Raw genomic sequence first — 27,205 nt, forward strand, 5'->3', positions numbered from 1 at the left:
GTCTCCCTTGTCTTAGAATAGACCTGTCAGTTTTTCCTTTAAGGCTGGTTTATCATCTGTAAAGTTTCTGAGCTGTTGTTTATCCATGAAGCTATATATTCTTCCTTCAAACCTGAATGTGAGTCGGGCTGGGTGCAGTATTCTCGGTGAGGCATCCATTTTATTCAGTCTTGTCACAATATCCTGTTGGAGACTGTTTGGCATAACTAAAAGCCCTTTTCACTAAAATCAAAATGGAGTCTCTGAAAGTCTGAGCAAAAGTGCCTACATGACAATTAGCAGGAGCTGCCAGCCTGAGCAGCTAGCAAATGTGGCCTTTGCCCTTGGACCTAAAGAAAAGGGGGGTTACTGCATACCTCAGAACTAGGGGAGTCAACCACAGGCACCAAGATGTTCCCATAAAGATAGAGGCTGGTGGGCCTAGGCAGAGATTAGATCTTATACTTTGTTGCTCTAACAACTTGGGCCTCATGATTGATGAATGCCAGCTTCATGATGTACAACCTTGTTAATTTTGAAAAAACAAGATGTGCCTATGGAAAGTTACAGTTATTCCAAGAATGCCTTGCCCCTTTCTCTTTGTTTGGCCTGACTATAAAAGGCCTACCCCCTCCCAGAATAAACGGACTCTTGATCAGAACTTTTCGCCTTGAGTCTCTTTATTTTCCCAGCCCGTCTTTTCTTTCAGGCCGGAATCCTCTTTGTGACTCGTGAATAACTGTTGTGGTCTCCAGCCTCTCCTGCGGGTCGGGAGCGGGGTTCCTGGGGGCCGCAATATCCCACCACTGTGTCTGGCCTTGATAGTTTCTTGTGACATGTCTGCTATAAGTCTTAGGGAAGCTCCTTTGAATGTAATTTCCCTTTTTGATCTTGCTGCTTTCAGTATTCTATCTCTATCTGTGGGATTTGTCATTGTAACGAGGATGTGTTTTGGGGTGTTTTTCTTTGGGTCTCTTTTAGCTGGTACTCTTCAGGCATGCAGGAATTGATTGCATGTAGTCTTTAACTCTGGGAGTATCTCTTTGATGATGTCTTTGACAGTTGATTCTTCCTGGAGATCTCCTACCTGGGTCTCTGGGACTCCAATGATTCTTATGTTGTTTCTGTTGAGTTTATCAAAGACTTCTATTTTTATCTGTTCACATGCCTTGAGTACTTTTTCCTTTGCCTGTTCGTTTGTCTTAAGGTTCTTTTCCAATTTCTTCTGTTGTGTTGAGTTTTTCTGCATCACATCTTCCAGTACTCCGAATCTCTCCTCAGCTGCTATTACCCTGCTGGCGAGGCCATCCATTGAGGTTTTCAGTTGAGCTACCATGTTTTTCAGATCTGTTATTTCAGTTTGGACTTTTCTTTTTTTTTTTTTTTTTTGGTTTTTGGGCCACACCCATTTGACGCTCAGGGGTTACTCCTGGCTATGTGCTCAGAAATCACCCCTGACTTGGGGGACCATATGGGACGCTGGGGGATCAAACCGTGGTCCATCCTACGCTAGCGCTTGGAAGGCAGACACCTTACCTCTAGTGCTACCTTCCCGGCCCCAGTTTGGACTTTTCTGATTTCTGTCTTTGTGTTCTGTTTAGATCGATCTATGCTTTCTTAGAGTTCTTCAAACATCTTCCATATTGCTATTTTAAGTTCCTTTTTTGGGGGTGCACTCCCTAGGCCTCTGAGGAGATCTTCAGGTATTCAGAAACACTCCCTCTCTCTTTCTAGCCCTTAACATTTAATTTTCAGGAATCCTTTCACATGTGCAAATCATCTCCTTCACCCACAACTACAAGCCTCCTGATCTCGGCCTAAGGAAGAAATTCTTGACTGTTGGAGTTTAGTACCCTGTACCAAGTTGCAACCTGCTTTTCCAGACTCATCAAGTGTCTTTGGTCAGACTTTTCGGAGTTTCAGACCCCTCATCTTTACAGATTGGCATTGGACTCTGTAGAAATTTCACCTTTTGTAATTTTCTACTACACTTCTTTTGACTATTGTAATTAATGTTTTTCCATTTTAGTTTTTAATCTTAGGAATTGATGTTGCATTACATTAGGGTTTTGCTTTCTTGACTTTAGGTTAGTGGGTTAGATATTGTTGTCTATAATTTCCTAAATGATATTTTTGTCTGTTCTCAGGGATTCTTGCGTGGGCACATCATAGGCAAAAATACTAGGCTTAAAAGGAGGTTCTATCTATTTTGGATGGACCCTCATGTTGTTTGTTTACACAGGGAGGTTCTCTGCCTTAAACATTTTATTCTGGTTTGTGACTTAAGCTCCCATCTATAAATAATTGGCCATACTTGGTACATCAATTTCGGACCTCATATGGACTTCTGCCTGTACTAAGAACTTGGATTAAGTTCAGATACCTATTTATCATCATTACAGTGTGCCCCCCCCCATTGTGCAGTGGGTGTGTGCATTTTCCTCCGAAATCAGGGCCTAATTCACTGCTTTCTGGTCTACCTGGAATTGTATGGAAAATGTGCTTCTTCTTGCCTGCTACACAGCCTTTCTGGCGTCTCTTCGAAGGACCTCTGTCTACAAATTACAATTGGGCTTTCTGATTGCCCTGGGAGCTCCCCATCGCCTACTAGATTCTTGATCATTGAATTTCAGATTCTCCATCTGCTTTTCCAAGGAAAAATTACTTGGAATTCTTCATCTTGTACATCATAGATCTATCATCTCTGAAGCTTGTAGTTGATTCCTTGACACGTTTCTGGATTTAGACACCCTGTAGTTAGAAGTTTTTCTTTACATTTTTCTGTGATGCACTTATGCAAACAGCTGCTCTTTTATTATTGCTTAGTTTTCCTTTAATAATTATAGACAATATTACTTGTGAATATTATTACTATTTATTTACTAAAATGGGGGAATTGTTGTGTATGTAAACATTTCAATGGGATTATTATGTTACTGACCCTAACCTGATCAGTGATTGTGCCCTACCCTAGGGTGTGACCTGGCATTCTGCTCCCACCCCAGGGTGGTACCTGATTCTGCTCCCACCCTAGGGTGGTACCTGATTCTGATGTATAAAAGCAAGGGTCTGTGGAAGGCAGGGGCTTTTTTTGGGAGGACTGATTCTGGGGCTTTTGGCTTCAGCCTTGTCCACTGAATAAAGCTGATATCTTCTGAAGCCTGACTACCCGTTAGCTTTATACCCGCTGCATTCACCTCAGAACTGCCAGCTGAACAGGGTGGCCAAAGCATGCTGAGCTGGAGGAGAAAGATCTCATCCTCTATCCATCAGTCAGCCCTATAAAGGACTGACTTGCAACAGAGTGCAAGAGTGAGGGGAAACTGTGCATATCATTTCATTTTAGCACATAGTTCGTGTGCAGAGTGTTAAGTTTCAACTATTATTGTCACTGGCAGAGTGGTCCCTTCTGTACCCTAACTGTACTACTCCACAATTTATAGCAAGCTTCTCACCAATGATCGGTTCTCCTGATTTTCATCTCTATTGTCTCTGGATATCCCAGCTATACTACCGAATTTGCCAGTGTATAAGACGACTTCCTGTCTTCCTCTCTGACTCTGGCCCATCTGAGCAGGCTTTTGACAGTGTAGATTCGGGTCCAGAACATTATCTAATTTGCATGCATCAAAAGCCTGCTTGGATTGGCTGAGTTAGAGAGGCAGTCCGAGCAGCCTGGCAGTGATTGGTGCAGGATCGAGTTGGAAAGTTCGTTTTGTGGCAATATTCAGACAATTTTCGTTTAGCGGCATATTGAAACATTTTTCAGGATATACTTGGCGTATAATATGACCCCCGATTTTCGGTTGACTTTTTTGTGTTTCAAAAGTCATCTTATACCCCGGAAAATGATCTATTATTTTTTATATCCCACAAGTGAGTGAGATTCTTCTATGTCTGTTCTGTTTCCTATGACACATTTCACTCAGCATAATACTCTCCATATCCTTCCATGTATAGACAAATGTCATGACTTCATTTTTTCTAACAGGTACCTGGTATTCCAGTGCATCTACGTACCCAAAAGATTCTTTATCCACTCATCTGATCATGGGCAATTGGGTTGTTTCCAGATCATGGCTATTGTAAATAGTACTACCAAGTGTGAATCGTGAGCACACAGCCAGAGTAAATATGAGGATGGCTTGGTGGGGATCCCAAAAGTATATAAAATAATTCAAAGGAGAAACAAAGTCATTGATGTTTTAGTTGTGTGTGTGTGTGTGTGTGTGTGTGTGTGTGTGTGTTTCAGCAATAGTGAGATCTCTGTAAATATGATTTTGGCAATGTTCAGGGGTTTCTCCTGCTCTGCATGCAGGAATGACTCTTGGCTGCCTCATGGGATGCCTAGGATGGAACCGTTTTGTTTTGTTTTGTTTCGGTTTTGGTTTTTGGGTCACACCCGGCAGCGCTCAGGGGTTCCTCCTGGCTCTATGCTCAGAAACCGCTCCCGGCAGGCTCGGGAGACCCTATGGGACGCCAGGATTCGAGCCACCGTCCTTCTGCATGCAAGGCAAAAGCCTTACCTCCATGCTCTCTCTCCGGCCCCTCTCTTGAGGTATTTGAACTGGCGAATAGGTGCATTTTCTGTCGGTCCTGTGGGGGCCTGGGCCTGGCCTTCGCACGGGTGGGTGGAGATGGGCTGCACACGGGACTCTCAGTCCGCACAGCGACGGGCGTGTTTCTTTTCTTTGAAAAGGGCCCTTCCGTCTCCGCCTCGGCCGAGATCGGCGGCTCCCGACTCGGGCCCGGAAGGGGCTGGAACGGGCGGCGCCGGCCCTTTAAGGAGCCGGCCGGAAGCAGCGCGACGACACGCCCAGGCGCGGGGCAGGAAGCGCCCGTGGCCGTCGCTTCCGGGTCCTCGCTCTCTCTCGCTCTCGCTCCGTCTCTCTCTCCGTGTCTCTTTCTCTGTCTCCCTCCCCCCTCCCTCCCCGGGGTCCTCGTCCTGGCTTTCCGCAGTGGGAACCCGGGCGGGCTCTGCGCGCAGTGCTCACTCCCCGGAGCAGGAAGCCCGCTGCCGACCGGCGCCGTGCTCGGGGCCCTGAAGCGGCGCCGCGCGGGTTCGCCCGGGGCCGGCTTCTGCTTCCGCCGCCTGCCGTCTCCCACGCTGTGAGCCGGCGGCCGCAGGCCTCGGGCGCCTGCGCATCGGAGTCGGGCGCGGACCGGCACTCGGACGAGGCCCCGCCCCCGACGCCTCCCCTCCGCGCCGCGCTCCGCCCCGAAGCCGAGTCGGCGGGAAAAGTCGGGCTGAGCCCGGACACTCGGGGCGCGGACGCAGGGCGCGTCGCGGGCCTGAGGACGCTCTGCGGACGTCTCATTGATCTCGCGGACAGCACGCCACGTGGGCGAAGGCGCCGGGGGTGGGCGCCGGGTTCCAGGTGCCGATCGGGGCGGCGATCAGCGAGACCCTGCTGCCGGGCAGGGGCCGTGCTCCTCTGGGGCGCTCAGGACGGCGACTTTTCTCCAGGACTTGGCCTTGCTGCTGCACCTTCGGAATAACCCAGGCTGGGGAGGATGGGGTCTCCCCTGCTAAAGTCCTGCCCCCAGGTAAGGGGCAGTGTGGGCTCCGAGAAGGACAGGGGAAGGGAAGGCGTGCAAGGCCCCCAGGAGCTGGGGGACTCAGATGTTTTAGGCTGAAATTGCGGAGGGTGTGGCTGCTGGCACTCCTTCAGGGGCCCTGGTCTCTGCAGTTTGTTTTTGTTTGTTTCTTTGGTTCTTCTTTGCTGTCTTGTGTTTATTTTGGGAGCTACGCAGGTGTGGCTCAGACCTTCCTCCTGAATCAGTGTTCTGGAGTCACCCCTGCCAGTCTGAGATCCTATTAGATGTCAGGTGCCAGGGTTAAGCTTCTGGTAATAGAATGTTGGTCAAGGAGTCCTTGATCCCTGGAGAAAGGCTTTTTGATTTATTTCTAAGTGATGTCACCACGCTGAAAGGAAATTCTTCTGGCTCTGCACTCTGGAATCATACCTCTTACGACTGGTAACCTATGGGGCAGGAGTCCTCAAACTTTTTAAACAGGGGGCCAGTTCACTGTCCCTCAGACCATTGGAGGGTCTGACTCTAGTAAAAACAAAACTTAGGAACGAATTCTATGCGCACTGCATAAATCTTATTTTGCAATGAAGAAACAAAACAGATACAAATACAATACGTGGCCCCCGGGCCATAGTTTGAGGACCACTGCTTTGGGGTATCAGAGATTCAGCCTGGACAGCCCCATCTGAGGCAAGTGCCCAGTAAATTGTCTTGATGGTCCAGCACAGGATTCTGTACTGTTTTTCTGTGACTCTTAGATACCAGGCTCTTGGGTTACTGATCGTACCCTAATCAGTCATTGTACTCCACCCTAAGGTGTGATCGGATGATAGTACGTTGGATTATTCTTTACCTGGTATTCTTTTCCCACCCTAGGGTGGGACTTGATTCTTGTCCATAAAAGCAGGGGTCTGAGGAAAGCAGAGGTTCATTCGTCCTCTTTTGCTGAGCTGCACTCCTTCTTAGGAGCAGAAAGCTTGGGTGGTTTGAAGTCCTTGCTTGAGCACTGGATTTCCTGAACCCATTCTTGTACTTCTTCACTGTGTGAATTATTTCCTGAGGGTCTTTACAACTGGAACTGTTCCCCCTGACCTAATTGGACAGGGGAATAGGAGCTGCCTTCCCTGCCTGGGAGCTCGGTGGAAATCAAACCTCAACCATCTCCTAGAGAACTGACCAATCACCAGGCTGATGCCTGGGTCCCTACCTCTGGGCTCCCGATGAAGAATTTTCTAAGTCTTACCGGAAAGAACACAGCAAGGACCTTTCCTACATGTGCATTTTCCTGTGGGTTTTGTTTGGTTTTAGTTTTAGGTGCTTTGTGCTGTGCTGTGTCTGCTTTTCTGTATTGTCCGGAATTTTGTACCACATTGGTGGTGCTCAGGCTTTTCCTTGACTCTACACAGAGGGCTCTCTCCAGGTGACATAGGGGACATTAGCCTGTGCCTGGGACTGATCCATTCTGCACCCTCCCTGGCAGTATTGCTCAAGACCCAGGGCATGCAGCTCAACTCTTGTCCTTCACTCTGCAGAGTCTGGCTCTGCAGCCACATTTGTCCTCAGTAAACCAGGTGTGGTTTAGAACGCATGACTGTGGTTCTAATTGGGAACAGGACAAAGGATCTTTCTGGAAGCCATAGTTACTGGGAATTGGGTCATTTTCTTTTTTTTTTTTTTTTGGGAGGGGTCGAGGTTGGTCATAACTTTGGTGCTCAGAGTTTATTCCTGCCTCTGCACTCAGAAATTGCTCCTGGCAGGCTCAAGGGACCATACCTATATGGTATGCTGGGAATTGAGCCGGGATTTGTCTGGTGTTGACTACACGCAAGGCAAATGTCCTACTGCTGTGCTATTTTCCCAGCCTGTGTTGGATCATTTTGACCTGCACCAGGAAGAATTTGGGTGTGAACCATGAATGCTGACATCCCCAAACTCGGGTTTGATTCACTCGCTGGACCCTGAATTTACCTTTTCGCCGTTTGTATCCTGGGCAGAGATGGGCTCTGGCAGCAGGAAGGGCTAGTGTGTTTTGGGGCCACATCCAGAGTTGCTGTTTTAGCTCCTTTGGCTTTGTAGTCTTGGTTTCATCCACCAGTGCTCAGTGAATCTAATGCACGGATTGGCCCTGGGTGGTCTTTGTGCAAAGCAGCACCTCCAAGAACCTTCCTGAATACTGTCGGCATATCATTTTGGCTGATGAGGCTTTCTGGGAACCATCCCCTCTGGGTGTCCATGGAGAGAGGATGTGTAGGGCTGGATGCTCACAAGGGCAGATTGGAGAAGCCTGGAATCCCTCTAGAACTCTAAGGTATCCTGTCTGACCCCTTCTTTGTGTGCTTAGAGCTTGGTGACCTTCCCTGATGTGGCCATGAGCTTCTCCCCAGAGGAGTGGGCATACCTGGACGTTTCTCAGAAGAAGCTCTACAAAGATGTGATGCTGGAGACCTACGAGCACCTGCAGGCAGTAGGTGAGCGCGGCCCTGGCCCTGGGTAGGTGCTGTGGGCTACAACCTGGGGTGACAGGGAGGTGCCTGGATCTACAGGGATATGGGCTCAACAGGGGACATGACATGATTCTGCTGAGCTCAAGTTCAAGCCCTTCCCTACTATTCTAGTAGCCATTAGCTACAAGAATTAAGTTTTTAGAGTTTGGGGACAAGTCCCCTTTTTCCAAATAAAGTACTAAAATTTGGTAAAAATTTGAGGGCATCCTTTGAAGGTGAATTACACCTCAACTAAATTAAGACCAGTGCTGACAGGTGGTATATGCCAGCTATTAAATTAATATTTAAAACTTATATTAAGGCTTAAAGGTGCAAATGATGAAAATCGCCCTTATTTATAAAAACAATATTAATATAGGTAATGAAATGCTAGATGGATAATAAAAACAATTAAAATTAGTTTTTTAGACCTCCCATTTTTTAGGATAACAATAAAGAATCATTACAATTAGATAGCATTTCTAATATTCTGACCAATGATAATATTACGCTTAAAGAAAGTTATCATGACCAAGATTAAATTTAAAACTGTCAATAAAATTAAGTTGTTAAAAATATTATGCATACACAAAATTAGCAATATTATCTAAAAATGGTTAAACACAATTAACTGCTACGTTATTTAAACAATTCTGATTTTTTAAAAACTTTAATAGAAAGAGAAATTTGGAAACCTTAAAAAAAAACCCAGACCTGGGCCCGGAGAGATAGCACAGCAGCGTTTGACTTGCAAGCAGCTGATCCAGGACCAAAGGTGGTTGGTTCGAATCCCGGTGTCCCATATGGTCCCCCTTGCCTGCCAGGAACTATTTCTGAGCAGACAGCCAGGAGTAACCCCTGAGCATCACTGGGTGTGTCCCAAAAACCAAAAAAAAAACCAAAAAACAAAAACAAACAAACAAACAAAAAAAACCCAGACCTTATTTTGTTAAACTATGGGCTCCCTGGGGAGATCCCTTCCCCCTCAGGGAACCTAGAAGCTTGGATTCAAAGGGCAAACACATTTTTTTTGCTTTTGCTTTTCTCTGAGGCCAGGTTTGACCTAGAAAAAGCTGTTGGTGAAAGTTTACACATCAGTAATATACTTAGTCATAGTAAAAGGCGCTCACTGTTTTAACACATACAATTTCAATGCACACTCAAGCAAACTTTCAGATTCACACAGCACATAAATTGACAAACAATATAAAGACGAATTACAGGTGAAAGATATGAAAGATGAGAAAAATTGTGGGAAATTTTTGGACGTCTCTAAACTTTCCCGCCAGATCTTTGCTAGCTATTATCAGAAAAAAATTTTTGGAGAAGAAGGCCTTTTTTAGAAGAGTAAGAAGAGCTGGCTCTAGTTAAAATGAAGTTTTTGAAGAGGAATAGAAGAAATTAAGTGCATTTGTTTATTTCTTTAGATTCCTAGTTGGTAAATTTCTATTTTTGTTGCATCAGATATGACATGTAATTTTTATAGATACACACATTTATTATTTTAAAGAACATTGAGCAGAGACTTATAGTAAAATTTTACTCATTATTAGATATGTAAGATGTTAGTAATCATGATACATAGACACATTTTTTAGTATATCTCTTCCCCATAAGGTATATGGTAAGTGAGGGAGAATATAGGGCTAGAAAGTTCCTTTGCTTACACCTTCATCCCAAGTTAGAATAATTGTACTTTTAGCAACATTATTAGCCAAATCCTAGGCCCATCAAAGGAGATGAAACATGTTCAACAGCCCATGAGTAGGGCCAGTCTTTTCCAGCAATACAGGAAACGTCTGCACTGGTATCCAAGAGACCTAGTTTATTCTTACCCTGAATCTTTATAGATATTAAAGGTTGTTTACTTTCTAGTTCTTTATTTTTGTAAGGCAAAAGTTGCTCTGAGGCGTTCTTATATTCCTCAAACATTACAGGAGAACAAGACTCAACAGCGGGGCCGGTGAGGTGGTGCTAGAGGTAAGGTGTCTGCCTTGCAAGCACTAGCCAAGGAAAGATCGCAACCACGGTTTGGTCCCCTGGCGTCCCATATGGTCCCCCCAAGCCAGGGGCAATTTGGTCCCCTGGCGTCCCATATGGTCCCCCCAAGCCAGGGGCAATTTCTGAGCGCTTAGCCAGGAGTAACCCCTAAGCATCAAACGGGTGTGGCCCGAAAAACCAAAAAATAAAAAAATAAAAAAGAAAAGACTCAACAGCATTAGTAGATGCAGTATATGGACTGGTTAGTTCTATAAAATTTTTAATTCTTTGCACAGGAGAAGCAGCAGCCAAGGCCAATATAGGTTTATTTTTAAAGCCTTATTTTTTCTCCAGTTCTAAGTCTAATTTATAATTCAACAAATTTTTAGATCCTTTTACAGATTTTATAATCTCAGAAGGCCCCTAATTTTCTAATTTTGTCTTTTGAGCCATAGGTTTGTGTGTGTGTGTGTGTGTGTGTGTGTGTGTGTGTGTGAGCCATAGGTTTTAATTGAGGTCTATCACCTGTAAGATTAGCAATTTGTGTCCATATAGAAGAAGAGATTTCCAGATGTAAGATTAGCAATTTGTGTCCATATAGAAGAGATTTCCAGATGGGCGTTTTCCATGTCTATTCGTTCATGAGACTCCAGAATGTCCTGGTCCATCCTGTTACCTAAAGAACCAGGAACTAACTTTATGTATAGCAACCTGAATAAATTATTGTAATCATTGTTAAATTAATGTAGTATGAACTTGTACCTTAAAACAGTAGGAAAATTCTGTTTACCTTCTCATCTTAAACTTGGTGCTGCCAGGGAGTCCTAGGTACTCTGACGAGGTTCCTGCTTCGTGCACCTAAAATAAGAATGAAAGAGGGAAAAAAAGAGATAGAAAATGGGAGAGACAGCTTGCTTACTTCGATGGCTCCCAAACGTTGAGTGCCATTTGCTGCGGGCGTGCTTCGTCCACAGGCAAGACCTTAGTGGGGTCTGTAAATCCTCACTGGGAATAAGCGGGAACACGAAGCAGATGAATATGAAATATGAAATAATGATACCACACAGTATTGTGGGGTCAACACATCTCTGGCAGGAGTGTGACAAATTTAATCTTCAGGCAAGGGAGTATATAAAGGGAAAAAAGAGGCAGTCATAACATGAAAGGAATATGCAATGTACATTGTTTGATTTTAGAACAAATACACATAGCTTTAGGTGGTTTGTAACCTTACAATAGAATAGGTTTCAGTTAGGAGTTAGAGGATAAAAGGAAGACTGAATTCTTACATATCAAAGAGGTTCCTGGCCCTAGGTGTCATTATTGATGTAAATTAAAGAATAGCAGGAAATCCTGATTTACTCCTGATAACAAATAGTCTTTTTTTTTTTTTTTTTTTTTTGGTTTTTGGGCCACACTCGGCGGTGCTCAGGGGTTACTCCTGGCTGTCTGCTCAGAAATAGCTCCTGGCAGGCTCGGGGGACCATATGGGACACCTGGATTTGAACCAACCACCTTAGGTCCTGGATCGGCTGCTTGCAAGGCAAATACCGCTGTGCTATCTCTCCAGGCCCAACAAATATTCTTTTTTTTGTTTTGTTTTTTTGGGCCACACCCGGCGCTGCTCAGGGGTTACTTCTGGCTGTCTGCTCAGAAATAGCTCCTGGCAGGCACGGGGGACCATATGGGACACCGGGATTCGAACCAACCACCTTTGGTCCTGGATCAGCTGCTTGCAAGGCAAACGCCTCTGTGCTATCTCTCCGGGCCCCCAACAAATATTCTTAACCTGAGGGAAATAGTATTCTAGCAAGGGGCTAAGACCCACTTCCTATGATCTGGTAATAGAAAGAATAACACTAAAGAAAGGGATATAATAATTATACCTAATGAAATAATCTAATTCTACACTGACCAAACCTGTTTTTAAGCAGGTATTCAAAGTGACAGGGAGAGACCCTGAGACAGAAATTATCTGCTGTTACGCTCAAAGGCAGGGAGAGAAGACTATAGTCTTGAAGATGCTATGTTTTGACTTGGCCTTAGGAAGTAAAAGAGTTGACAAAAAGAGAGGTAGCTGGCTGGACTTTGGGTTGCAAATATACTAAGCCAGCAGGGAACTTCTAGCAGCTTGCTTTGGTACTAAAATTCCTTTAATGACTGCAGGATAGCTAAGGCCGAATTTCTGTAGTATAGCAGAAACGAATTAAAAGGAAAATGTTAAGTCACTACCAAAGTAAGAAGTTTGACAGAAATATCGCCAGTGATCCACGCAAGAGGCAATGATTGAGTTCTCCAAACGGGCCTTCTGGCAGATATTTCTTGGGAGGAAAATTAGGCACTGCACCAGAAAAGCCAAAAGCCACGTCTGGTGCATGCTTCCTTTTGCGGGTAGTGACAGTTTTTAAAGTTTTTATTTATTTTGGTTTTGGGCCACACCCAGCAGCGCTCAGTGGCTAATCTTGGCTCTGCTCAGAAATATCTCCTGGCAGGCTAAGGGGACCACATGGGATGCTGGCAATCAAATCTGATTCTGTCCTAGGTTTGGCAAAAGCCCTATGGCTGTGCTAGCTCTAGCTTTATTTCTCAGATGAATCCAACTTTATATTTGTTAATGTCTTTTCAGTGACTAGCGATATACATTGTTTCACGGGTTTGCCCTATCTGGGCCAAAATGGATTTGATCCCTGACTCTGCATATGCTCTCCTAACAGTGTGCCCCCTGAGCACAGACCCAAAGGTCAACCCTGAGTTTGGCTAAAAGTGATGTGATTTCATGAACCCGGTGATCTTAGCCTCTGGACTGATTCAAGGATCATTCCTGATGGGTTTTGGCATCATCTTAGTTGCTAGTGATCATCCCTGGGTTGTCTTGTTTATGGTCACATGTTCTCCTCTCTACTATTCTTTGAATCCTAATGAGATGCAAAATTTATAAGTGAGTTAATTTCTTTTCATTATTTCAACAGTTCCACTTGGTAGTAGATCCTGGGGTCTTCCCAGTGCTTACTGGGACATTGTTTTGGGCTGGTATCAAATCTGATGTTCCTGCATACAGATCATGTTAACCAATACATTGTGTCCTTTCTCAGGCCACAGACAATTTGACTTTTTCGTTTGTTTTTGTATTTGTACTACACAGGCATTCCAGTGTAGTAAGACATACTTTTTGAATGAAAGTTTTTCTGTCTGGGGGATATATACACAGAAGAGGGATTGCCTAGTCATATGGCAGCTCAATTTTGAGGACAGTGAGAACCTTCCATACGGTTTTCCATAGAGGTTGGATCAGGCAGCATTCCCACGTGGAGCGGAGGAGAGTACCTTTCTGACCACAGTCCTGCTAGCAGAGACTTCCCAGTGTTTTTGATATGTTCTACTTCACAGGTGTAAGATGATATCTCATTGTTGTCTTGATATGGAATTCCCTAATGATAAGTGATTGTAAAATAAAATCCACAAGTTGTGAGATCACTCTTTGAATATATTTTTAAATCCCATTGAAGAGGTCTTAAGCAGAGTAGCAGCAAAGAAATAATCCAAGCTGGTCAGGTGAGAGTAATGGCTTCTCCTCTAGGTCTCTGCCAGAGCCCAAAACCAGAACTCTATTTTCTTTTATTAAACCAATTCCCAATACACCAATAGGGGCAAGGTTGAGAGTAATCCAGGAGGGCTTTGTATATCAAAAGAGAGATTTAAGGGAAAGAGGAAGATGGGGGAATGCCTTTTTGTTTTGGGTTAATAGCTGGGTGCCATGTCACAATTTCACCTTGCTGTTTAGAGCACAACAAAAATAGGAAAAGCTGGGGCTGGAGAGATAGCACAGTGGTAGCGCGTTTGCCTTGCAAGCGCTGACCCAGGACCAATGGTGGTTCGAATCCTGGCATTCCATATAGTCCCCTGTGCCTGCCAGGAGTGATTTCTGAGCAGAGAGCCAGGAGTAACCCCTGAGCATTGCCAGGTGTGGCCAAAAAAAAAAAAATAGGAAAAGCTATAAGTTTTGTTCTACATTTCTCTGCCAGTCAGGAACCCTATATCAGAAGTTATAAAAATGGGTATTTTGCAATAGGCACAGTAAGAGTTGGCTATAAAAGCACCAAAGGTCAGATTGTGCATACATATTCTCAAAACAATCCACTTATTTCATATCTTTGTTTTATGAATATCACAAAATTTTATTTCATAGACTTCTCTGAACATAAACATTAGAACCTTTCTGCAAATACACTGAACTTGAAAATGCTTAAGCATTCTTACACCATGCACTGTTATATGTGTCTAGAACGTTTGAGTTTCTTCTCATACATCTCAAACAAAATCACAAGAACATTTCTGCAGATATATATAGTTTAAAAGTAAGTTTGCTAAAAAACATTCTTTTTTATTTTTTTTTTATTTTATTTCTTTTGTGTGTGTGTGTGTGTGTGTGTTTTTTTTTTTGGTTTTTGGGTCACACCCGGCAGTGCTCAGGGGTTACTCCTGGCTGTCTGCTCAGAAATAGCTCCTGGCAGGCACGGGGGACCATATGAGACGCCGGGATTCGAACCAACCACCTTTGGTCCTGGATCTGCTGCTTGCAAGGCAAACGCCGCTGTGCTATCTCTCCGGGCCCTTTTTTGTGGTTTTTGGGTCACACCCGGCAGTGCTCAGGGGTTACTCCTGTCTCCATGCTCAGAAATTGCTCCTAGCAGGCACGGAGGACCAGATGGGATGCCGGAATTTGAACCGATGACCTTCTGCATGAAAGGCCAAATGCCTTACCTCCATGCTATCTCTCCAGCCCTGCTAAAAAACATACTTATAATGAGCACTGTAATAAGAGTATAGTATTTGAAGTTCCTTTTCCATAGACTTCTGTGGACAAAGACATTAGAACATTTTTCAGACATAATTGGTGAATAAGTTGCTAAATAATATACACAAATATCACAGCAATTAGGAAACATTCACTAGGATAGCTGAGAACTTTTAAAAATCTAACATTTTGCCTTTCTTTGGAGCTATGCAAACTGATATTCAACCATTAAGGTTGAATGTTTGTTTGCAGAGAGTATAGAACAAAACAGAAGCTGTTAGAATCTATACAGGAAGAACATACAGTTTAATCAGCAATATAACGCCAGATGCAACTAGGATCAGTAGATTAACCTATGAGAAAGTTGCAGAGATTCTGAAAGCAGTTTCTCCCCAGTTTGGTCTGCTGGGCTTGGATCCTCCTTCTTCTATAGTAGGCTGGTGAGGTCATTTGGGATGGAAATGCCTTCAGTTTCTGAGCTGGAATCTGGGTGGCAGACCTGCTTATCTCCCTGCTATTATTAATGTTTCCCTCAAATGGAGCTTTCTCTTTGGCTTCTATAGCATCAATGACATTGATGTGTTGAGTGGGCCAAGGTTCTCACACAAAACACTTTGGTAGAAGAAAGGTGGTAGGTTCTCAGTCTCTGGGATGCTATTCAGTCTTCAGCTCTTTCCCGTCACTGCCTGCTTCTGCCTGACAGGGTCTCTAACACATTCAGAACAGGGCCAGTGTCCACCGATGTTCCGGTGATGGGCACTGCACAGCACCATCGTGTGATCTTCTTGGGTCCCTGGGTCTCTGGAGGTCAGTAGAAATAAAATGTCCAGTGTTGTGCAATCACCCCATGCACCATAATTCTACCTACCTCCCTCCCCCCCCCCCCCCCCATGCAGACAGGTTTGAAGAAGCAGGGTAGTGGTGAAGAAATAAACACAAGCTAGTCAGTAATGGAGTCAGTGGCTGCTTATGGTCTCCCTCTGGTCTCTGCCAGAGCCAAAAGTCAGAACTCTTTTTTTCTTTTATTAAGCCAATTCCAAGTATACCAGGAGGGGGAAGGTGGGGAGTAATCCAGGTGGGATCTACATATCAAAACAGATTTATGGGAAAGAGGAAGATGGGGGAGCACTTTTGTTTTGGGTTAATAGTTGGGTGTCCTCTTACAGTTGTAGTTTTTGGACCACAAACAGAGGTGCTCAGGGGCAACTCCTGGCCCTGCACTCAGAAATCACTCCTGGCAGGCTCGGGAGACCGTATGAGATTCTGGGTATCAAAGTTGGTTCCATCCAGGATTTGTTGTGTGCAAGGCAAACAACTGCCACTGTGCTATCACTGATCCCATTGGGCAGTATTTTAAATTGGATAGACTCTTTGATCTCTTTCTCCTCTGAGCCATTATTTGTATAAAGGAATGCAACTGTCTTTGTATTTGCTGTATTGGTTTATTGTTTGTAGGAGTTTTAGTGTGTGCTCTTTAGGATCTTTGATGTATAGCATCTTGTTATCTGTATATATAGTTTCAATTCCTCCTTTCTGATTTGGATTCTTTGATTTCCTTCTTCTGTCTGATTGCTATTATTTAGACTTCTAATACTATGATAAGAGTGAAGGCAGAGGACATCCTTGCCTAGTGCCTGACCCTAGTGGAAATGCTTTCAACTTTTTGCCATTAAGAATAATGTTGACACCCTGAACATTGACATAATGACCTGGCACAGACCTCAGAAGAAAGGGCATATTCCATTCTCCCCTGAACCAGGAAAGCCATCCACGAAACATTCAGGCTGGTCTATAACATCACCTGGAAGCAATCCTCTACCACGGAAGACCTACACTGCTCAGACTTCGACCTGCTCAAAAGAGACTTCCCTTAACACTGAGAAGACTTAACAACAACAATGACCTGCTTACAGGACAGGGCTACCTGCATTGCCCTTTGATTGTGCGGTGAAAGGAGAGGATGCTCCACATCCTGACTTCAATGTAAGATATGCAGATTCCAGGATCTTTAATACAGAAACATGATACCAGCAACAGAGACTGTGTGAAAAATAAAAGTGTGTTGGCACTACAGACAATGTATTGGATTGGACGATCTAGCTTGCCTGGAGCCTAGACTTGGTCTTGTGCCACGAAACTTCAGGGGTCTGGTCGCTTTGTACTTAGGCCAAGGTTATTTCTTTCCATGTCCCTCATATTTTGGTGGGCCTATGCAAACAACAATTGCCACTCTAACACCATTTTTACCGTGCTCCTTTGACTCTAATCCTTAAAAAGAACTCACTTAAAATTTGAGGTTAACTTAAGCTAATATGCATGTATATGGAAATGTAAGAAAATACTATGCCTCTAATGTTTAAGGAGTTACGTAAGTTTTATGGCTTTAGATTGCCTTGTGTACTGTTAAGAAATATTATAATGTGTTACAATCTGGGGACTTGAGGGACAAAGTAATTGTACATGGATTCTGTCTTATTTATCTTAATGTTCTTTGGCTGAAATTTCAAAGTTAAGATATCAGCAAGGGGACTTCTGAGAAATATGTTATGGTTGATTGTCCTTCCACTGTAACTTTACCTTGTCCTCTTTCTTTACACCCTTGTTCTCATAATTAAAAATAAAAATTACAAAAAAAAGAAAAAAAAAAAGAATAATGTTGAGTGCTCGCTTCGGCAGCACATATACTAAAATTGGAATGATACAGAGAAGATTAGCATGGCCCCTGCGCAAGATGACACACAAATTTGTGAAGCATCCCATATTAAAAAAAAAAAAAGAATAATGTTGACTGAGTCTTTTTTTTTTTTTTTTTTTTTGGTTTTTGGGTCACACCCGGCGGTGCTCAGGGGTTACTCCTGGCTGTCTGCTCAGGGGGACCATATGGGACACCGGGATTCGAACCAACCACCTTTGGTCCTGGATCGGCTGCTTGCAAGGCAAACACCGCTGTGCTATCTCTCCGGGCCCTGACTGAGTCATTTTTATAGGTAGCTATTACTATCTTGAGGAAAGTTCCTTCATACCTATTTTGTTGAGGGTTTTCTTCATGAATAGTTGTTGGATTATGTCAAATGCTCTCTCTGCAATGATAGAATATGATCATGTGACTTTTATCCTTTTACTGATGTGTATGATATTGATTTATTTGTGTATATTGATTCATCCTTGCATTTCTGAAATAAAACCCACTTGGTCATGATTATAATCTTTTTGATGTGTTGTTGGATTTGGTTTGCTAAGATTTTGTTAAGGATTTTTGCATCTATATTCATAGTGAGATTAGTAGGTAGTTTTCTTTCTTGGTAATATCTGTCAGCTTTGAGAATGAGTGTGATATTAGCCTCATAGAAGGTATTTGGGAAGATTCCCATCTTTTCGATATTTAGGATAGTCAGTGGTAACTCATCTCGAAATGTTTGATAAAATTCACCTGTAAACCCACCTAGTCTTGGTGGGAGTTTCTTAATTACTGTTTCAATTTCCTTATTTGTGATAGGCCTGTTTAGGCTTTTTACTTTCTCACTCGGTATTGGAAGATATTTTTCCAGAAATCTGTCCATTTCTTCTAGGTTTTCTAGCTTAAATGACTACAGTTGTTCATAATAAACTCATATGATGCCTTGGATTTTTTTGGGTGCTGTTGTAATCTCTCCCTTTCATTTCTGTTCCAATTTATTTGAATATTTCCCTTTTTTTCCTTGTGAGTCTTGCCAGCAGTTTTTCTGTCTTGTTTATTTATTAAAAAAAAAAAAAAAACAGCTCCTCCAATTGCCGGAGAGATAGCATAGAAGTAAGGCGTTTGCCTTTCATGCAGAAGGTCTTCGGTTCGAATCCCAGTGTCCATATTGTCTCCCGTGCCTGCCAGGAGCAATTTCTGAGCATGGAGCCAGGAGTAACCCCTGAGCACTGCCGGGTGTGACCCAAAAACTACACACACACACAATAAATAAAAAAATAAAAATAAAAATAAACAGTTCCTGGTCTCATCAATTCTTGCATTGTTTATATTGATCCTATATTGTTAATTTCTGCTCTGGTTATATTATTTCTTCTGCTTGTGTTTAGGTTCCTTTGCTGTTGGTTGTCCAGATATTTAAGATGTCTTTTTAGGTTGTTGATTTTGTCTTTTTCTTTCCTCATGTAGGCTTCTATTACTATGAGTTTCCCCTAATTACTGCTTTAGCTCTGTCCCATAGATTTAGTCAGTTTTTTTCTTCATCATCATTCATCTCAAGGAATCTATTCCTTGATTTCCTCTTTGATCCAGGTTATTTTGAGCAGCATGTTGTTTAGTTCCCAGGTGTTAGGTTTTCTCCACATCTTTTTACAATCAATCTTGATCTCTGTGGCATCATGGTCTGATATGGTGCTCAGTATAATTTTTATATTTGTGAGTTTATGTATGTTAAACTTGTGTCCTGAAATATCTCTCCTAGAGAAGGTTCCATGTGTGCTTGGATGTGTAGAAGAATGTGTGTGAAGAATGTGTATTCAGTCCTTCTTCTAGTTTCTCATTTAGGGCTCTTATGTCTTTGCTAGTGTTTCGACTGGTGGATCTGTCTACCAGAGATAATGGTGTTGAAATCTCCCACTACTATCATGTTTCCGTCCATATGTTTTTCTAGGTTTGTGAGTAAAAGCCTTATATCAGGGGTCTCAAACTCAATTTACCTGGGGACTGCAGGAGGCAAAGTCGGGGTGATCCTTGAGTGCAAAATCAGTAGTAAGCCTTGAACATTGGGGGGTGTGACCCAAACAACTAAAACAAAACAAAACAAAACAAAATGATTCCTCTAGGGCAGGGCCACAAAATGTTGTAGGAGGGCCACAAACAGCCCATGGGTTGTGTGTTTGAGACCCCTGCCTTATATATTTCTCTGGCTCTACATTTGGTGCATAATGTTGATCAGGGTTAGTACTTCTTGGTCTATTCTTCCCCTGATCAATAAGTAATGTCCATCTTTGTCTCTAAGTACTTTAGTAAGGTTAAATGCAGTTTGGTCTGATGTAAGTATGGCTGTCCCAGCTTTTGTTTGTTTTTTTTTAGTAGCTTGTATAATTATTTTCTATTATTTTATTCTAAATCTTTGTCTATCCTGAACTTTGAAGTGTGTTTCCTGCAGGCAGCAGGTGACTGGGCTTTATTTCCTGATCTGAATTGCTACTCTGTGCCTTTAGCTGGGAGAGATTAGTCTGTTGACATTTATGGAAGCTATTGACAGAAAGGACTCCTGTGCCATTATATTGTGTAGAGTTGTTGTTACGATTAGGTATTTGGTTAATGTAATTGTTCTTTGAGTAGTTCATTTAGAGTCAGTTGTTAGCATGAATTTTGCAATCTCAATTTTGTTCGAGAATGTTTGTTAACCCTCCCTCTCACATAAATGAGAGTTTGCTCAGTAGTGAACTCTAGGTTGAAAGCTTCTTTCATTTAATACTTTGAATATGTCATTCCACTCCTTTTGCTTGGGTTGTTTTAAATGAGAGATCTGGTTTGATTCTTTTTTTAACTTTATTTAATTATTTATTCATTGGACCACACCCAGCAGTGCTCAGGGGCTACTCCTGGCTCTGCACTCAGAAATATTCCCTGGCAGGCTGGGGGACCACATATGATGCCGGGAATCAAACCATGTCCCTCCCCAGTCGATATACATGCAAGACAAATGACGCTCAGGGGTTACTCCTATGATCTCAGAATTTACCCCTGGCTAGGGGGACCATATGGGACACTCGGGGGTAAAAACGTGGTCCATCCTAGGTTAGCCGCATGCGAGGCAAATGCCCTACCACTTGCTCCACTGCTCCAGCTCCTCCCTGGTTTGATTCTTAGATTCTTTTCTTTATACTTAAAGACTTAAAGTCGTTCCAACTGTACTGCTTTAAAGAGTCCATCTCTCTCTCTCTGTCTGTCTCTCTCTCTCTCTGTCTGTCTCTCTCTCTGTCTCTGTCTCTCTCTCTCTCTGTCTGTCTCTCTCTCTGTCTCTGTCTCTCTCTCTCTCTCTCTCTCTCTCTGCCATTTGGATTAATATATGCTTTGCTGCTTTTCTGTTGGGGTCTATTTTGTTGGCACTGTTTTTGCCTCTGATTTGTATAGCAGCCTCTTTCCAGAGAGTTGAAATTTCTCTGTTGTTATCTCTCTCACTGGTTTTTCTTCTTTCACTTTTTCCTCCCACTGGTATTTCTTATCATTCGGAGATCATTTCTTTTGTCTTTGTTCAATAGGTATCTTAAATTTTCTTCCAGTGATTTTTCTGTCCTTTGTTTTTGTTTGTTTGTTTTTGTTTTGTTGTTTTTGGGTCACACCCGGCAGCACTCGGGTTACTCCTGCTCTACGCTCAGAAATCACTCCTGGCAGACTTAGGGGACCATATGGGATGCCGGGATTCAAACCACCATCCTTCTGCGTGCAAGGCAAACACCCTACCTCCATGCTATCTCTCCAGGCCTATCCTTTCTTTTTTGACTTCTTTATTAATGCTGGCTTGCATTTTGTATTCGACTTTGTACAATTCTCCAGCTGTGTATATCTGATATTGTGACTTGCTAACATGTTTTTTATTTCCTTCAGTTCCATTTGTATGGACTCTGTCACCTTCTGAAAGAGTTCTTTGAATTGGTTGAATTGTTCATCTATAGATAGCTTATATTCACCAGCTAGTGACTCCTTGGTTTCTGCTGCTGAAACATTAATTGTTGAGTTTAGGTGCTCAACTATAAGGCTCAGGTGTTTTGGTGAATTTGGAAATTTGCCAGGATTTCTCTCCAAATCCCAGCTACAGGTTCCTTAGTTTTCCCATTGTTCTTTGCATTTGGTGGGTTGGAATGCTGTAGTTGCAGGGTGTTTAAGAAAGTGATCTATTGGATGGATTGCATAAAAAGTGGCTAGTGGTATATCTGCTTTAGAGGTTATTTTCCTAAAACAAGTGAGATTATCTGAGTACAATAAAAAAAAATTGCAAACTAATCCATTGGTTTGTTCAACTGGGCTTTTAGATGTATATTTTCTAGAAAAAGAAGTGCTAGGTCCAATAAGCCAGGAAATATATTATGTACATTGAAACGTTCTTACACAAATGCACCAACATCCTTGTAGTTTAGGAAAAGGGGGGTTGATGGGAGGGCCCAAAGGGTCCCTGTCTCCACTCTGACACAGACCAGAAATCCTGAAATGGCACAGGAGGGTAAAGGGATCAGGACCAGCAGCCTCCAGCCTCCTCTTTTTAAGATACCTTTGGGCTTTAGCAGTTCTTGGTTTTACTCCCGGCTTTTCACTCTTTGCTCACTCCCTGAGGGACTCAGGGAAGTACAGAGGGTGCCAAGGTCAAGTGAAGATTGGCCATGTGCAAGGCCAGCACTGACCTATTGCTCCCCCATCCCTCTGCTGTATTATCCATTCCCCTCAATTAGACTCTTATTTTATCCTATTCTCATCTCTGCAATAACCAACATGCATATGGGTAGCAGCGATTCTGTTCTTCATTTGTTCTATGATCTGACCATTTTCACTAGGGAACCAGACTCATGTGTGGACTGCTGTGCCCTTCATTGTCTCTAACCCAAGATTGTCCTTCTGCAGCAGGGTATTTTGGGGTAAAGCCTGCGCTAATCACCTGGTTAAAAGGAGGAGTCCTGGGGAGGCCGCCACGAAGCCTGTTTGCCGGTGAGTGTGGAAAGAGCCTACTGGGCTCACAGTTTGGTTTGGATATGGATTGTCATGGGCCTGTGTAAGATGGGGGCCCTGGGCTTGGGCCTTGGGATTCCCAGAGCATTGTTGCATGACCTCTCTTGCTCCTTTTCAATTCCCTTGTTGTTGAGTCCCAGAATAATCTGCAACTTTGCTATCTTGCCTTTGCTCTTTTGGTTCTGTGTCTGTGGGTATTTAGAACAGATCCTGAGATTTCACTCCCTGTTGTGCTCTCAGTGTGTTTGTACAGCCCCATGTCAGGGTGCCCTTCTCAGGTCCTCCTGACTTTTTTCCTTTGCTCTCTTAGATCATTATGGGGTTTTTGATATCCCCAAGGAAGTTATTTTCTTGCCTTTTATTTTGAGGGTCACTCAGTGATAATAGTTGGGGTTAATCTTGGCCCCGTGCTTCAGAAATCACTCCTCATGGGCTTGGGGCACATTATGGCATGATGGAAGTTGAACTCAGGTCAGCCTCAAGGCAAACACACACACCTCTGCTATGCTTTCTTCTGGCCCACTCAGAAATATATTTTTGTGTATATTTTAAACCATTTATGAGCAAGCCCAGCAAAAAGCTAATGTAATTTTGCCAAGCTCCTCACTGTGATGCTCCAACCTGTCTTGCCTTTTCATATCAGCTTATTTAAAACCTGAAAACAACATGTATTCGCTCCACCTATGTTGCTGCTTCAACCAGGTTTCATTCAACTAATTTGTTTTAATAAATTTTTATTTAAGCACCATGTTTACAGAAATGTTCATGGTTAAGTTTTAGTCATAAATTGTACACAGCGCTTCACCAGTGCAACTTTCCTAGCATCAGTGTCCTCCATGTCCCTCCCCCGCAATACCCCACTCAGTCTAAGACTGGCACTGTGTTTCTCTTACATTATAGTTGTGCAGTTACTGCTCTGTGCTCACCACTCTCTGTGGCAAGATTCTTATCAGAGGCTTGTCTTCGCAGCTCTCTCTCATTGTCTGTTGTCTCTGGATATTATTATCATACCGTCTTATTTTTCTTATATTCCACAGATGAGTTTGACTATTTTGGCTATCCCTCGTCCTCTGATTCATAATATGATAATAATCTCCATGTCCATCCCAGTATAAGCCAATTTTATGACTTTTTTTCTTTTCTTTTTTTTTTTTTTTTTGGTTTTTGGTTTTTGGGCCACAGCCGGCAGTGCTCAGGAGTGACTCCTGGCTGTCTGCTCAGAAATAGCTCCTGGCAGGCACGGGGGACCATATGGGACACCGGGATTTGAACCAACCACCTTTGGTCCTGGATCAGCTACTTGCAAGGCAAACGCCACTGTGCTATCTCTCTGGGCCCTTCTTTTTTTTTTCTAATTGCATACTATTCCATTGTGTAGCTGTTCCACAGTTTCTTTAGCCACTTATCTTTTGTCAGGCTCCTGGGTTGTTTCCTGATTCTGGCTAATGTAAATCGTGCTGCAGTGAACATAGTGTGAAGGACATTTTTGAGTTGTGTTTTTATGTTCTTAGGGTCTATATCTAGGAGTGGTACTAAGGATTATATGGGGGCTCAATTTCCACTTTCTTAAGCCATATCCATAATGTTTTTCAGAAAGGCTTGACTAGACAGCATTCTCATCAGCAGTGAGAGTTCTTTTCTCTCTCCATACATGCCATGCTGGTTTTCACAGTTTCGCAGAGGAGGTGCAATGCAAGTGTAAGATCCAGACACCTCTGGGTGTGGCCACAAAATCCAACCAAAAAGAAAAACCCACCAGACTATTTAGGAGCATGAAGATTTTGTCTTGCTTTATCAACAAAATAAGGAAAGCTAGGGGAACAGACTTTAGCACAAGATAGAGCTATGGTACAGACAGCCTTGTCAATATCTACTCTGACCAAAACCTTTCTTTCAGCAGAACTCAAGCCAGAAATCCATCCTTGTCCCTTCTACTCTCTTACCTTCTTCAACAAGAACTTCCTCAGTCATCACATGAAACAAAGTCATTCCTCTTGGATCCTCCTGGGAACATCTGCAAGAAAGCACCCTCAATCAGAGAATTCCCGTCCATGTGATCAGAACCAATGGTGCCAGCATTCAAAGAATGACACACTTGAAAGTCAAAAGCATGAAGAAAGCTCCATACATTTGGCTAGTAGGATGAAGCATAGAAGAAATTCAACAGTGTTTCCTAGACTGATGAACAGCCAAGTAGGTAGCGCTGGTAAACAGATGACAATGGAGGAAGACATTAACACAAGCCTGAAAGAAAATCCAAAGGACACAGGTGGACAAGTTCCAGAGATAGACTTGCCAATAATTTTAAGAGACAAGTATGTAAGGCCTGAGCAAGGCTTCAATGATGGATCATATATCATCACACATCAAATGACTCACACAGAGGAGAAGCCCCATGTTTGTAGAGTGTGTGGCCGAGGCTTTGGTCAGAGGTCAGTTCTTATCACACACCAGAGAACACACACAGGGGAAAAGCCCCATGTTTGCAAGGAGTGTGGGCGTGGCTTCAGTGAGAGGTCAAGTCTCATCACACACCAGAGAACACACACAGGGAAGAAGCCCTATGTTTGCAGGGAGTGTGGGCGTGGCTTCAGTGTGAGGTCACATCTCATCACACACCAGAGAACGCACACAGGGGAGAAGCCCCATGTTTGCAAGGAGTGTGGGCGTGGCTTCAGTGTGAGGTCAAGTCTCATCAGACACCAGAGAACGCACACAGGGGAGAAGCCCCATGTTTGCAAGGAGTGTGGGCGTGGCTTCAGTGTGAGGTCACATCTCACCAGACACCAGAGAATGCACACAGGGGAGAAGCCCCATGTTTGCAAGGAGTGTGGGCGTGGCTTCAGTGTGAGGTCAAGTCTCATCACACACCAGAGAACGCACACAGGGGAGAAGCCCCATGTTTGCAAGGAGTGTGGGCGTGGCTTCAGTGTGAGGTCAAGTCTCATCACACACCAGAGAACACACACAGGGGAGAAGCCTTATGTTTGCAGGGAGTGTGGGCGTGGCTTCAGTGAGAGGTCAAGTCTCATCACACACCAGAGAACACACACAGGGGAGAAGCCCCATGTTTGCAAGGAGTGTGGCCGAGGCTTTGGTCAGAGGTCACATCTCATCACACACCAGAGAACACACACAGGGGAGAAGCCCCATGTTTGCAAGGAGTGTGGGCATGGCTTCAGTGTGAGGTCAAGTCTCATCACACACCAGAGAACACACACAGGGGAGAAGCCCCATGTTTGCAGGGAGTGTGGGCGTGGCTTCAGTGTGAGGTCACATCTCACCAGACACCAGAGAACGCACACAGGGGAGAAGCCCCATGTTTGCAAGGAGTGTGGGCGTGGCTTCAGTGTGAGGTCAAGTCTCATCACACACCAGAGAAAGCACACAGGGGAGAAGCCCCATGTTTGCAAGGAGTGTGGGCGTGGCTTCAGTGCAAGGTCAAATCTTATGGCACACCTGAAAACACACAGGAGAGAAGCCCTATGCAAGGAGTGAGTTTTGTGGCTTCATTCAGTTCACACATCTCAGCAGACACCAGAGATAACACATGGAGGAAGCCAGATTGTACAGTCACAACAGACGACATAGGCAAGAAGCTCCATATTTGCAGGGATTGTGTGCAAGGCTTTACTCTGAAATCAAGTCTTATCACACACCACAGGATGCAAATGGGAGAAACCATGTTTGCAAGAATGGGCGAGGTCAAATTTCACAGAGGCAAGAAGCCCTATGTTTCCAGACAGGATAAGGCTTTGGTCGGAGGTCAAGTCTCAATACACACCAGAGGAAACAGGAAAGCCCAATTTTTGAATAGAGTATGGGCCAGACTACTGCCGGAATTCGTATTTCATCACACATGGGGATGCATTTAAAGGTCAATGTTTTAAAAAAAGGTGACAAATAAAAAAGTTACTTCATAGCATTCAAAGAACAAAAGCTATCAATGGAATCTACATAGTGTTTCCAAGAAGAATGTGGGGAAAGTTTTGTATTTATTTTACACAAAATAAAACATTAAAAACGTTGCCCCAATCAAAACACATGGGTAGAGAATAGACAGAAAATACGATATTCAATATTAAAATCAGTGCCTGAAGGTGAGGTTGTTAGGGTTAGAAGAGTTAAGGTTAGGACTAGTCATAGGAATAAGGGATACGATTTAGGGTCGGGGGTCAAGATCAGGTGTTAGGGTTGGGTTAGGGACGGGATCAGAGTTAGGAGGGGTTAGGTTTAGAGAGACGGGTTAGGTTAATGGGTGAGGTGGTTAAATAGGGTCAAGGGGTAAATAAGTCAGAGTAAGTACAGAGTTAGGTGTAAGGTCAGGGTTTGAAATAGAGGGTAGGGTCAGAGTAAGGTCAGGGGTTACAGGGTTAGGATTAGGGTTGTTAGGGTCTCTGCGGCCCACCACTCAATTAGAGACCACGAAAACTCCAAGAATGCAGTTAGCAAGGGCAGGTTTATTGACTGACTAGCCTATGCTGAAATCATGTCAAGAGATAGGATTGGAGCCCCAAACAGCAAAGCAAGAGGGTTTTTATAGGGTTTGGGCTGTAGGAGTAGAGCAATGTCCTATCAAGAGTTTCTTCCAAATACGGCTCAGGGTTCTGGGAGGGTTTTCAAGTGGATTTTTGAGTTTGTTTCTACCGTTGCTTGGGTTTGCACTGCAGGGTAGGGGGAGAGGCAATGTCCAATCAAGAGTTCAATTTAGGGCCCGGAGAGAGAGCACAGCAGCGTTTGCCTTGCCAG

At 43.6% G+C, this 27,205-nt stretch overlaps 1 protein-coding gene and 1 non-coding gene across 2 annotated transcripts in view; both read left to right on the forward strand.

Annotated features, from left to right (window-relative positions):
• Positions 1-5,493: 5,493 nt before the first annotated feature.
• The window catches only part of LOC126009371 (histone-lysine N-methyltransferase PRDM9-like), a 55,462-nt gene continuing 33,750 nt past the window's right edge, over positions 5,494-27,205 (forward strand). The window contains exons 1-5 of the mRNA XM_049773775.1: positions 5,494-5,526; positions 7,856-7,982; positions 22,352-22,435; positions 24,354-24,888; positions 24,973-25,140. Coding sequence (XP_049629732.1) covers positions 5,494-5,526; positions 7,856-7,982; positions 22,352-22,435; positions 24,354-24,888; positions 24,973-25,140 — 947 coding nt within the window. The remainder of the gene's footprint in view (positions 5,527-7,855; positions 7,983-22,351; positions 22,436-24,353; positions 24,889-24,972; positions 25,141-27,205) is intronic.
• On the forward strand, positions 17,433-17,538 carry LOC126010654 (U6 spliceosomal RNA). The gene has a single exon (XR_007496672.1). It is a non-coding gene; the product is annotated as a U6 spliceosomal RNA (small nuclear RNA).

Source organism: Suncus etruscus, chromosome 5 (genome assembly GCF_024139225.1).
Source record: "Suncus etruscus isolate mSunEtr1 chromosome 5, mSunEtr1.pri.cur, whole genome shotgun sequence".
Taxonomy (NCBI): Eukaryota; Metazoa; Chordata; class Mammalia; order Eulipotyphla; family Soricidae; genus Suncus; species Suncus etruscus.